We start from the raw sequence: 13,892 nt of genomic DNA on the forward strand, positions 1-13,892 counted from the left end.
TCTTGAGAGTCCCTTGGACTGCAAGGAGATCCAACCAGTCCATTCTGAAGGAGATCAACCCTGGGATTTCTTTGGAAGGAATGATGCTAAATCTGAAACTCCAGTATTTTGGCCACCTCATGTGAAGAGTTGACTCATTGGAAAAGACTCTGATGCTGGGAGGGATTGGGGGCAGAAGGGGAAGGGGACAACAGAGGATGAGATGGCTGGATGGCATCACTGACTCGATGGATGTAAGTCTGAGTGAACTCTGGGAGTTGGTGATGGACAGGGAGGCCTGGCATGCTGCGATTCATGGGGTCGCAAAGAGTCAGACATGACTGAGCGACTGAACTGAACTGAGTGGCACAAACTGCCATGGCCATTTATAAGGCATGAGTGGGAAGGAGTTAGGTTCAGTAAAGCCTCTCACATGACATAGTGATCAAGCTGACTGAGATACTACTGATGGCTGATTCATATTCTTATAGACTTGGTGGAGGGGGAGCTGTCAAGGTTAAAGACTAGGATATGGGAATCAGTTGACAGTTAAACATAGGGTGTGCGTGGGAAACAGTAGAACTTCTAGCTGTCTATAATGTGTGTCACCAGGATATTGTCATTTTGTGCAGGATAATTCTTTATTTTGGGGGGCTTTCTAAAGCACTGTAGGAAATTCAACACTTGCCCTGCCCACTAAACATCAGTAGTACCTCCCTAGTCACTGGGAAATATTAAAAATACCAAAACACAAAAAAATATTTCCTATAGTTCCCAAAACTCTAGACTATTTTTTGAGAAGTGATGGGATCATTGTCTAGAACTACTGGAACATCTGATGTTCAGGGAGAGGTAGAACTGGAAATGTGTCTAACTGGTCATTTTGGACTCTGGATTCAGGATGACATGACTTCACGTAATTTTAGAGGCCATGTGGAATTGGTGGTGGTTTTAAAGTAGGGTAGTGATAAAGCTGGAGGTCTACAGAAGGAGGATTGTGCTGGCAGTAGAAGGTTGAGTAGATTAGGGCATGGAGAAGCTGGAATGGGAGTGAGAGAAATTAGAGACATGCATGACAAAGGAAGCCCAAGTTTGGACAAAGGGACTGGGGACTAATGTTTCGTGTGTGTGTGTGTGTGTGTGTGTGTAAGAGAGAGAGAGAGAGGGGGAGAGAGAGAGAGAGAGAGAGAGGGGGAGAGAGAGAGAGAGAGAGAGAGAGAGAGAGGCAGAGTTTAGAAAGAGAAAGAGCTGGAGCCATGGGTTGAAACGATTGTGGTGAGCTGGCAGGAGAGAGAAATTGGGGATGAAGAAGGGATTGAAAGAAAATGAACATTTAAGGAGCTTGAGGGAAATTTTCAGTACAAAAAAGCATGTAGGAGCAGTGGTAGACTAAAAAGGGGCATATTTGCCCTTCAGTAGTGAGGAGGAGACACCAACCATGGCTGTTACTGGATAAACATCTTGCTCCACAGCGGTGAGTGGACATGAGCCCTTCACTGCTTCTTTTTTTCATTCCTCCTAGGTTTCGTGGTGCTATCATCTTATACAATTGCTGCATTCTAGAAAAACTATGTGTAAATTAAAAATTTATACCTTATATTCAACTTTTGTAAATTGAATTGCATTCTAAGTGCACTAGGCAAGCTGTCTATTTAAAGGAATCCTCTGATGGACCCTTTTGTAATGTGAAAAATTAATTCCAAATGAATCTGTTTCACAGTTCCAATCTCTGTATCTCTGCTTTTCTTCTCCTGGACAGCTAACTAGGTCATAGCATTCTATTCTCAGAGCCTAGCCCCACACAAACACTAATTGGTTTTCACATCTGAAAGGTTGTGTATCACTTTGTCATTTCTAAATTTACATGATGCAATCCATGTACAAGATGGGAGATTTCATACCCTGTGGGAGGAGCAAGTGCCACATGCTTAGTTTTCCAAATATATCTAGAGACACAAAATATTTTTAAAAAGGCAGAACTTCGGGAGTGCCTTCCTTAAACTCAGATTTCATCAGTTTGGGGTTTCTTTGGGAATTAATGAATGCCTATTACCCGTGGAGAAAATATCTGACATAGTTTCCCACCTTGATACTTATTTTATAATGGAAGATAATAATTAAAAACAAATGTGGAAACAAACAAAACCAAAACCCCCACCTAATCAAGAATTACAAAACTACGGACTGTAAACTTTATAACCCCAAAATTGAAAAATAAATAAATAAATGCACCATTTTAAATATATTGTTGAGGGCTCTGGAACCCAAAATTGGGAATGTACATTAGTCAGCATACAGGTCAAACCTTATTGCTATTTAAGAAAAAAATCATGCTGGGCTAAAAATCATACCTTGTGTGATTGTAATTAATTAGTTAGGCTGTCTCTTAGATCAGAGGTTGCTAGAACCTTGCAAGGACTTTTGGGAGAGACCACACAGGCATTCAGGCTTTACTGGTGGTGGCTCAGCGTTGAAGAATCCTCACCTGTAATGCAAGAGCTGCAGAAACGCAGGTTCGATCCCTGGGTGGGAAAGATCCCCTGGAGGAGGGCGTGGCAACCCACTCAAGTGTTCTTGCCTGGAGAACCTCCCAGGGACAGAGGAGCCTGGTGGGCTACAGTCCATAGGATCACAAAGAGTCGGACACAACTGAAGCAACTATGCACACACACAGGCACTCAGCCTTCAGAATAGTCTCCTTTGGTAGCAGCTGCTGTTTCACCTTGGCTCTCAGGTTCCTCTTTGTTTATCCTATCAGTTGCATCAGAGTGACTGGAAGGTTAGATTGTAGCATTCTCTTCCAGAGTGTTTCTCATGTTTGGATGTATATTGGACTCAACTGGGAAACTTTAAAAGCTTCCCATGTCTGGGTGATATCGCCATGGATTTTGGTTTAATTGGTCCTGGGCGCTGGCACTTGTCAAAGTTCCCCCAGGTGATTCTAATGTGCAGCCAAAGAGCCACAGAATTCCAGGCTGTTAAATTCATGGCTCTGCTGGATCCTTGGGCTCTTGGACTTTAAGAACCTACTGATCTCTGGTCTCATGTGCTCTGTCTTTCATATACACATGCTGAAAAGACAGGCTTGGGAAGAGTAGTTGAATTCTTTCCCTGACCAACTTCCAGGAGGCACTGGAAGAAGTTCAACAAATACAAGTATTGGCAAAATACATCAAACTTCTGAAAAGTGACACCGCCTGTGCCAGAGAAATTCAGAAAGCATAGGAGCATCCTGGGTGAGAATTCCAATTCTGCTTCCTTAAACTTAGTAAAATTACTTACTCTTTCTCAGCCTCAGTTTCCTTATCTATAAAATTGGAATACTTCCTTTCTAAGGTTTACTTAAATGACTGTTCAAAGTGTCTAAATAGTGCTTAACATGCCACAGAAGTGCATAGTTATAGCTGTTTAAACAGAAAGAATACAGAAAATAATTAAAGGTTATCCACTGACTATACTCCAAAATAATAATAATTAAAAATTATTGAGCCAGTTTATTCAATTATTTATCCATGGAACAAATATTTATTACATACTGACTTCATTCCAATCATACTGCTAGCTACTAGGGACACAGATATGAATTTAACAGACATGATTCCTATCTTGGTACATCTTACAACTCAGCTAAGTACTTTATTTCTGGAGGTGATTTCAAGCAGTCCAAAGACTGAGCTTTCTAGAGGAGTGGTAAGACTACAAACTGACCTTCACCACACCCTCACAGCAAATATTCAGAGTGTACTAGGCCGTTAAGAAATTTGTGCCAAACAGACAGACAAGCACTTTATCAGGGTTCCATAACTGTCTTGAAGGGCCAGGGAGGTATAAAAACCCTTATGAGAATATCAAAGGGAGCATCTCAGAACACCTGACGATTTGTGCCCACTCTGTTCGGGCAGTTTTAGGAGTAGTGGTGTACCTTCTGGTACCTTCTGGGTTCTCCTAGGCCAGAGAAGCTATGTTCCCTCCACCCCCAGCTCACCCAGTTGGGAGTGCTGCTGTGCCTCCCTTCCACACAGCCATCTATGTGTTGTAAGTTGTGACTTACCTACATTATGGGAACTTGCATCTTTTGTTTGGGTCTGTTAGCGTTTTTCAACCAATCGCTTTCTTTTTTGACAATACTGCCTCTCCCAATCACAATCCTAACAGCTAGTACTATTATCTGTGTATTACACATAAGGGGCTTCCCAGGTTGCTCTGTGGTAAAGAATCTGTCTGTTAAGCAAGAGATGGGGTTTGATCCTTGGGTTGGGAAGATCCTTTGGAGAAGGAAGTGCAACTCACTCCAGTATTCTTGCCTGGAGAATCCCATAGACAGAGAAGCTTGTGGGCTACAGTCCAAGGGGTCACAAAGAGTCAGACAGGACTTCATGACTAAACTGCCACTCACTATTAGGTGTAAGACTTAGGTAACTTGCCCAAGGTCACTTATCTGAGCTGTTAAGAGGCAAAGCCAAGACTGAACCTCCGATCTGTCTGACCCAAGAGCTCATTGTTTTAACCTCTGCCTCACTGGACAAATCTCAGGTGAGTATGCTTTAGAAATACCAAAATATGGCTCTTCAGAGAATTAATTTTAAAACCACAAGTAAAGAAAAAGGAGAGCAGGTGGAACTAGAAGATGATGCTAGGACTCAACCTAATCTAATATTGGCCTGTGAGCTCCTTATGAAATGATGTGAGACTGGAATCCAATAAAGAATTGTGTCCAGTTTGCCTTGTTATCAATCAGACCTCCTGATACTTAATTTCATGACATTCCATAGATTAAAGTCTAAATGATTAAGGTTCCCACCTCTTCAGAGCTGTAGCTGCAACCCTTTTGTCAAACCAGGAATGTAATAACTATGGCTAAAAAGGCAATAGTAACAATTTGTAGAGGGTACAAGACCCTTGCTAAAACTAGATAATCTTTCCCCACCTTCAGGATAAAAATTTTGACAGAATGTGTGGATGTGCATATGTGTGTGTAAGTGCACGTGTGTAATGGCTTATGTGCAAGTACTCGGGTGTGTGTAGACAGAGATTTTAAGCTAGCCTTTTCTGATTCTCCGTAGGTTGCAGTATACACTTTGAAAGGTATCTATCCAGCTCGCTGTAACTGCTTTTATTGATCCCTATCCCAATCAGGTCATTGTCAACCATGTTTACTGAATGAAATATGACCCCCATCTCCATTCCAACCACATTTGTTTAGACTAGAGGCGGTCATATGATCCAAAGGGACCAATCATATTTTCTCTCATGGCTAACTGTACTTATCATTCTGCTTTTTGTGTTTATGCCCTTTGCCATATGACTTTGTAGGACCTCCCACTAGAGGGTGAGTATATTTTCTCTCCCTATCAATGTCAGACTCAGCCCTGTGACTTGCCCAGGGAATGCCAGAGGATACAGGAGACTGTCTAGTGGGAACTGGGGCATGTAAATGGCAGTTTGTTGTGGAAGAAGGCTGAACTCATCTTTCCTCTTTTTCTGACTTGCCCTTTTGCTTAAACTTATTTGTGGCTTTTTTCTTTCATTGAGGTGAAGTTCACATAACATAAAATTAACCAGTTTAAAGTGAACAAGTCAGGGGCATTTAGTACATTCACAATATTTTGCAACCACCACCTCTATCTAATTCCAAAATATTTTGATCGTCCCCAAATAGAACCCTGTATCCAAGAAGCAGTGTTTCCTGATTTCCCCCTTCTCTACCCAGATCCTGGCAACCACCAGTCTTTTCGTTTTTATGGATTTACCTATTGCTCTTGACTGAATTGTGTCTCCCTCCCTCCAGTTTCATATGTTGGAGCCCTAACGCCTCATGTGACTGTATTTGAAATAGGGCCTTTACAGAGGTGAACAGGGTGAAATGAAGTCAAAAGAATGAAGCCTTGATCTGACAGAATTGGTGCCCTTATAAAAAGATAAAAAGACTCCAGAGCTCTCTCTGCCATGTGAGGGTGAGGTGAGAAGGTGACCATCTGTAAACTAGGAAAATGGCCCACTGCAAGTCCCATTGGAACCCAACCATGCTGGTACCTTGTCTTAGATTTCTAGCCTCCATGGTAAGAAAATAAATTTCTGCTGTTTAAAACATTCAATCTATGGTATTTTGCAATAACCTCTTAAATACACTTTACTCTGGATATTCATATAAATACAGTCATACAATATAGGATCTTTGTCCCTTTCCTTTATTTAGCATGTTTTCAGAGTTCCTCCATGCTGCAGTATGCATCACTACATCATTCTTGTTAAGACTGAGTAATGTTCTAGTGTATGGATACCACTTTCTTAAATCTATTCTTCTGTTGAAGGATATTTGTGTTAGTTTTCTTTTTTTTCTCCCCACCTTTTGGCTATTGCGAATAGTGCTACTATAAACATTTGAGTACAGGTATTTGAGTATTTGTTTTCAATTCTTTTGGGAATATATCTAAGGGTGGAATTGCTGGCTCATATGGTAATTCTCAGAACACTGAAATTTTGGTGCTCAGATTTTTCAGAGCTATTTCCTGATTCCCACACAGAAATTCTCCCTTGAATTCCATAAGAAACTCTTAGAATACTTTCAACAAATTCCTTTTGCTGCTGTAGCTAGACAATTCTTGCTTCGGCAATGAATTAAAGCTTAGAGAACCTAAACTAATAGACAACAAAATTTCTACATTTTGGTCAAAATATTATAAGAAAACAGGCTCAAAACTCCCCTTTTGAAGTCTGTCACAGGGGTGGTAAATCCCCTGAAGATATTAATCAAGTCAGGTGACTATGTTGGGAAGACCCTGGAATCTGACTTGACTGTGTAACTGTTGCTTAGATTGCTGTTGCTATGTTGCTAAGTCGCTCAGTCGTGTCCAACTCAGCGCGACCCCATAGACGGCAGCCCACTAGGTTCCTCTGTCCCTGGGATTCTCCAGGCAAGAATACTGGAGTGGGTTGCCACTTCCTTCTCCAGTGCATGAAAGTGAAAAGTGAAAAGTGAAAGTGAAGTCGCTCAGTCATGTCCGACTCTTAGCAACCCCATGGACTGCAGCCCACCAGGCTCCTCCATCCATGGGATTTTCCAGGCAAGAGTACTGGAGTGGGGTGCCATTGCCTTCTCTGTTGCTTAGATTACCACGTACCTTTGCGACCAGGCAGCATAGGACCTTGCATTTAGAGCATATTCCAGTTCAAAACGACTTCGTAGAGCTGCCACATGGCTCCGGCCAGGCCCTCCGCGGTTCACCAGACAATCAGAAGAAGAGGAAGGTGAGAGAGACCCGCTGCTGTTACTTGAAGCAGGAGACATCAGCTGAATGAAGGAGGGGCCATTTCAATCATTTAATAAATCCAACAGGCTTAAAAGCATAGTATTATAAAATGTAGATTTATTTTAGCTTTCTATTCTAGGATTTCTCATATTTTAATTTCTATTCAGCTCAGCTTGCTTCAGGCCTTTCCTTTCAGCTTCTGATGGCAACACTTGGCTAGCTTAATTTACTTTTTTTGACCCAGTTATATGCTGAGAACTGACCCATAAAACTTATGCTTTTCTTTCTCAAAACACAGTAGGCTCAAGTCAGATTCATAAAACAGATAGAAGATCATTATTCAGTGGTTAAAAGATTCTCTACATTTTCACTATAGTGATAAGATTCATGGGAGAGTTCCTTAAAATTGGAACATATGATTATTCCTTTCTTACATGAAATGATTCCCTTTACATGAACTGAATTTACACACTTTTCCAAGGATACATCCATTTCATAAAATGAAGGATGCTTTAATTTCCAGCAAGGATGAGGACTAAATAGAGTTAATGTAGAGAGTTTTGAAAAATAATTACACATAGCTAAGTGGACCATGAACTTTCAGATATTCAAGGTGGTTTTAGAAATGCAGAGGAACCAGATATCAAATTGCCAACATCTGCCAGATTATCAAAAAAGCAAGAGAGTTTCAGAAAAATATCTATTTTTGCTTTATTGACTATGCCAAAGCCTTTGGCTGTGTGGATCACAACAAACTGTAGACAATTCTGAAAGAGATGGGAATACCAGACCACCAGACCTGCCTCTTGAGAAACCTATATGCAGGTCAGGAAGCAACAGTTAGAACTGGACATGGAACAGACTGGTTCCAAATAGGAAAAGGAGTACATCAAGGCTGTATATTGTCACCCTGTTTATTTAACTTATATGCAGAGTATATCATGAGAAACGTTGGGCTGGAAGAAGCACAAGCTGCAATCAAGATTGCCGGGAGAAATATTAATAACCTCAGATATGCAGAGGACACCACTCTTATTGGCAGAAAGTGAAAAGGAACTAAAAAGCCTCTTGAAAGTGAAAGAGGAGAGTGAAAAAGTTGGCCTAAAGTTCAACATTCAGAAAAGTAAGATCATGGCATTGGTCCCATCACTTCATGGGAAATAGATGGGGAAACAGTGGAAACAGTGACAGACTTTATTTTGGGGGGCTCCAAAATCACTGCAGATGGTGTTGCAGCCATGAAATTAGAAGACGCTTACTCCTTGGAAGGAAAGTTATGAACGACCTAGATAGCACATTAAAAAGCAGAGATATTACTTTGCAAACAAAGGTCTGTCTAGTCAAGGCTATGGTTTTTCCAGTAGTCATGTATGGATGTGAGAGTTGGACTGTGAAGAAAGCTGAGCACCGAAGAATTGATGCTTTTGAACTGTGGTGTTGGAGAAGACTCTTGAGAGTCCCTTGAACTGCAAAGAGATCCAACCAGTCCATTTTAAAGGAGATCAGTCCTGGATGATCATTGGAAGCACTGATGCTGAGGCTGAAACTCCAATACTTTGGCCACCTCATGAGAAGAGTTGACTCACTGGGAAAGACCTGGATCCTGGGAGGGATTGGGGGCAGGAGGAGAAGGGGACGACAGAGGATGAGATGGCTGGATGGCATCACCGACTTGATGCACATGAGTTGGTGTGAACTCCGGGAGTTGGTGATGGACAGGGAGGCCTGGCGTGCTGCGATTCATGGAGTCGCAAAGAGTCAGACACTACTGAGAGACTGAACTGAACTGAAGTACAGTTAGAAAATAGAAGAGTGTGAGGGAAGAAAATGAGAAAGAGAAAACAAAAAATAAGATAATAGTTTTCTTGAATTTTTTAATAAACTTGCTGTTTACACACTCTGTGGTTGTGGTTTAGCTGCTAAGTCATGTCTAATTCTTGCAACCCCCTGGACTGTAGCCCACCAGGCTCCTGGATCCATGAGATTTTCCAGGCAAGAATACTGGAGTGGGTTGCCATTTCCTTCTCTAGGGGATCTTCCTGATCTAGGGATTGAACCCTGGTCTCCTGCACTGCAGGCAGATTCTTTACTATCAGAGAAGCACTATCAGAGAAGAACATTAATTCTTTGATATAATAATTTCATGAGACAGTAGATTTTTATTTAAAAAATAATATATGTAAATTTTAGGCTCTTCAAGTAGACAAGACATTTCTCAGTAAAGAATCATGCAATGTTGAAATGAACCTTCAGACTTTCCAATGATTTAGTCTCATCCTTGTCATCCTTACGCAGTCTGATGGGGTATCTACTACATCCAGATCCATTCATTTATCTTAGGATGGCTCTGACCATTGGAAAGTTTCTTCCTCATAATTAACCACATCTACTACTGGACTTCATTTCCATCTGTTGGCCCACAGAGAACTAGGCCAATCCCTTTCCTATATGATATAGTTCTTCAGATGTTTATAAACAGCTGTTGACTCATCCTAATTTTGCCTTGTCCAGGATAAGCATCTTTGATTCCTCTAATTGGTTGTCGATCCATTCTCCATTCTGATTTCTATTCCTTAAAATTTGTGTTCCAGTTTTAATAATCCCTTTATAAGAATATGCGCTCAGTCACTCAGCTATGTCCAACTCTTTGTGACACCATGAACTGTAGCATGCCAGGCTCCTCTGTCCATGGCATTATCCCAGCAAGAATACTGGAGTGGGTTGCCATTTCCTCCTCCATTGTAAGGATATATGTTGGGTACTATTTTGTTTGGCCATCTCAGAAGAGAGAGGAACGATCACATTCTTTATTCTGATGTAAGACAGATATTTCATATTCTAACTCCCCCAAGGTTTATTATCCACTAATCATGGTGCTCCAAAACCATTATCTCCATTGTTTGATGCTTCTACTGTTGTTTCCTTGACTCTAGTGCATGATGATATATTTATTCCTGTTAAACTTATTCTTGTTAGATATGTCCTACTACTTTATCTTCCAAAATACTCTAGAATTCTGCTTTCAAATATTTGTTCTGTCTCAACTTTATTATATCTGCAACTGTGATGAGCAGAGAGACTTCTTGACCAAGATCTGAACCACTGACCAAAAGTTGAAGAGTAGAGAGAACGGAGCCTTATGGAACTCCACAAGTTAAATCCCTTAAAGATGATCCTAGTCCATTATTTAGTGCAACCCACTCCAGCAACTTCTCTTTGCATATAGCCTGTAGTTACTCATCTTCTCTACTAGGGGAGACTGTGCTAAGAGGCTTGGTCAGTTTAGTACATCCTACCATTATCTCTGTTTCTGGAAATCACTCTCTAATCTAACTGGATATACCCCATGCTTGGCACAACCTTGCTCTTTCAAACACAAAGGTTCAAAGTGAGAGGATACTTGAAACTGAAGCCTTAAAAGTGCTTCTCAACATCCCAGGCCTCTGGTAGATGCTCTTGTTTGTAGGGGCTACTGTAGCCCTACCAAATATGCCTTTACTTCTCTCTAGTTTGTATGTTTCAGGATTGAAGAGAAGGGAAAGGAAGCTTTATGTCTAAGACCAAAGTTTCATTCCATAGGAAAAACTTCCTCTTTATAAATCCCAGTAAAGAGTCATGAAATAGAGACACTCCCTGCAGGCTGTAGTTGTAGACCTGGGGCACTTCTACAACAGATTGCATTCAGATCACTCTTGGCTAAAATTTTTAAAAAAGAAAACTTTTGTTGGATGGTTTCACTCTGGGATTTAGTTGTGCAATCTCAGATTGATGCTGTCTTTCTCCATTTTTGCCCCTACACTTCATACACTCATTTATACATGAGCCTGTATGTGTAATGTCCATCTTCCTCTCTTGTAGCACTTACTTGCATTGGGGAATATATTATTATTTTTGAATTAGTGCTCATGTTCCAGTTCCCTTGCCTATTTTCAAATGCTATCTCCTGAACAGGTGTATAGAAGATTAAGGCAATTATAGAGAAAATTAAAGCAAACAGCTCCTTAATATTAAGGAAAGAAAATTCCATTAGCCTCATTACCAACACATATCTCTTTATGCAACATATGTGTGGTACACAAGCAATGCCTCCCGATTAACTTAACATGCTAATTTTAGTAACAATTTTTTTCTGTTCTTACTGAACATAAATGGACAATGGCTTAATGTTTTAGCTTACATTTCATTGTATGTAAGAATTTTTGTATAGAAAAAATTGATTTAAATCATCTTCTAACATTTTTGTTATATTTTAAAATTTTTACTTATCAATTTTTTAAATTATGCATTTGCTTGCCTGATCATTTCTTGGAAGAGCCCAAATTCACTCTGAATTTGCCTTTGTCCCTATAGATGCAGTTATTAGAACTTAAGTGACAGGGTAAAATATGAATGGAGTTATGGACACTCACGCTTATATTCTTTCCATAAGTACCAGCAACATCCATCCCCCAAGAATTCTGTGTATCCAAGCCTTTTTAATGGACATATTTCAGAAGGTAAATTTCTTACCTCAATGTTGCAGAGACACTCTTCTAACTTGGTAACAACTTCAGAAAATTCGGGTCTTCCCTGTAAATAAAGAAAAGACTTTTTTCCCCCAAAGAATAAAAGAGAGGCAGCTCTCTTTGAATTTTAAAATTTAGTATTTGCATGTATAAAGAATGAGATTAACCATCAAGTATATTTTTATTTAAAATACACTTGTATTGAAGTGTTAATTGAATGTTCATTTGCTGTTCAGGGAGGAATGTTGAGTCTCCCTCTGATAAGAGTTTTAAGTCAGCATTTGCAACTACATTCAGATAATGGAATAGTGGAAAAGCTTTAATTAGCTTTGCATGCTTTTAAATGGCAGGTTTTCCTCTTCAAAATGAAAGAATAAAAGTGAATACTAAAAACTATTAACTATCTCTGTGCCTTATAATACACTGTACAATGTGTCTGTAAGAAAAGTACTGCTACAGCTAATTTTATAATTAGGTTCACTTTTGAAAATAGCATCTCAGATTCAAAACTATGATCAATAGCAACCCCACGACTATGCCCTACTTTAGAGGTTAAGATAAGCTTTTTATCTTCAAAAAGTGTCATTAAAGGTATTGTCTACTATGAATCTTCCTGCCAGATGAGTTTGGTTAAATAAACAGTTCTTGTATTCTGATTATATTGTAAGCTTTGTTCTAGTTGCTAGGGATATATAAGTGAGTATAGATCTGGGGGAAAAATTCTTGGGATTTTAGAAAATGTCGGTCTCTTTGGAAGAAATTATATGCCTCCTTTTGTCAGGTCCTAAGGACTACATAACCTATCATTTCTCCCTTTATGAAACTTTCACTGCCAGGAGGTGGATAGCCCAATTTAACATTCAGGTGCTGTAACCAACTAATTTAGATTCTTAGTAGAGCAATTTCTCCCTTAATATCTAGCCCTCTCCTGAGGACACTGCCTCCCCGGAGCTCTCCAAGAGGAAGCTGTTTTCTCTTACATGTTCCTGTACCTCCAGGAGTGTGCGGGTGATGGTGGGGTAAGCAGGGGTCTGTGTCTTTCCCACTGACTTTGCAAATTCCGAATGGTTTCTCCTTGAAAAGGTACCAGTTTATCAAGCTTTTCCACAGAGCCACTCTCCTTTGGTCAAAGATTTTGCATCTGGCTCACCGTTATGTTCTCTAGCATGACTCTCAGGGTTTTTATTATCCAAGCAGATAATCACAAAGGTGACCCCTGACTTCCGGGTTCCTTTGTCTCCTCTTCTTCGATGATCTTATCCTCTACCTTCCCTTAGTTAATTAGCTTGCTGGTCACTCATACCCTAGACTCATTCCTAGCGATGCTTGCAACTTCTCCGAGCTATTCCACCTCACACTTTCCACCAGATCACTCTCAGGGCTCTGCCTCCTTCCTATCTAGCTCACTTTTTCCAGAAGCCTGACTCCAACAAACTTTGACCACATAAGTCATCTCACCACTTAAGAAAACCCTGCTTTTTATTGTGATGATTTTCAAATATACCCTAAAGCAGAAGAAAACAGTGCAATAAACCAATATCCATGTGTGTATATATATATATAGTGTGTGTGTGTGTGTTTATTACTCAGCCTTAAAACCCTTATTCTTGCCAATATTGCTCTATCTTCTGTCTATCATCTAATCTGTCTCCCCTACTTTCTGTTCCTGTTACCATCTTTTCACTGTCACAGGGTCACCACATTTCCTCCCTGATTTAGCTTGGATTTCATTGACAATCACTCCCTTCCACACAGCCTCAACTCCCTTGCCCTACTGTGTAATTGTACACAATTGGAAAAATCCTAGTCTTGATTAAATCATCCTGATAGGTCTTATTTCAAAATTATGACCCTCTAATCGGAAGTGACCCTTAGTACTGCTCAGAGAGCCTAGCTCATTCTGTTTAACACTCTATGTGGCTATTTTGCACCTTCTCTTTCCTCAAACCTTCAGCGATCAATGCAAAGAAATAGAGGAAAACAACAGAATGGGAAAGACTAGAGATCTCTTCAAGAAAATCAGAGATACCAAGGGAATATTTCATGAAAAGATGGGCTCGATAAAGGACAGAAATGGTATGGACCTAACAGAAGCAGAAGATATTAAGAAGAGATGGCAAGAATACACAGAAGAACTGTACAAAAAAGATCTTCACGA

The 13,892-nt window shown here is 40.2% G+C and overlaps 1 protein-coding gene across 1 annotated transcript in view; it reads right to left on the reverse strand.

Moving 5' to 3' along the window:
• Positions 1 to 13,892, reverse strand: part of TNNI3K (TNNI3 interacting kinase) — a 350,776-nt gene that overhangs the window by 58,005 nt on the left and 278,879 nt on the right. The window contains exons 22-23 of the mRNA XM_010849426.1: positions 11,739 to 11,798; positions 7,101 to 7,270 (exon numbers count right to left, since the gene is read on the reverse strand). Of these exons, the coding sequence (XP_010847728.1) occupies positions 7,101 to 7,270; positions 11,739 to 11,798 (230 nt within the window). The remainder of the gene's footprint in view (positions 1 to 7,100; positions 7,271 to 11,738; positions 11,799 to 13,892) is intronic.

Source organism: Bison bison, unplaced genomic scaffold (assembly GCF_000754665.1).
Source record: "Bison bison bison isolate TAMUID 2011002044 unplaced genomic scaffold, Bison_UMD1.0 scf7180017864283, whole genome shotgun sequence".
In the NCBI taxonomy this organism is placed as follows: Eukaryota; Metazoa; Chordata; class Mammalia; order Artiodactyla; family Bovidae; genus Bison; species Bison bison.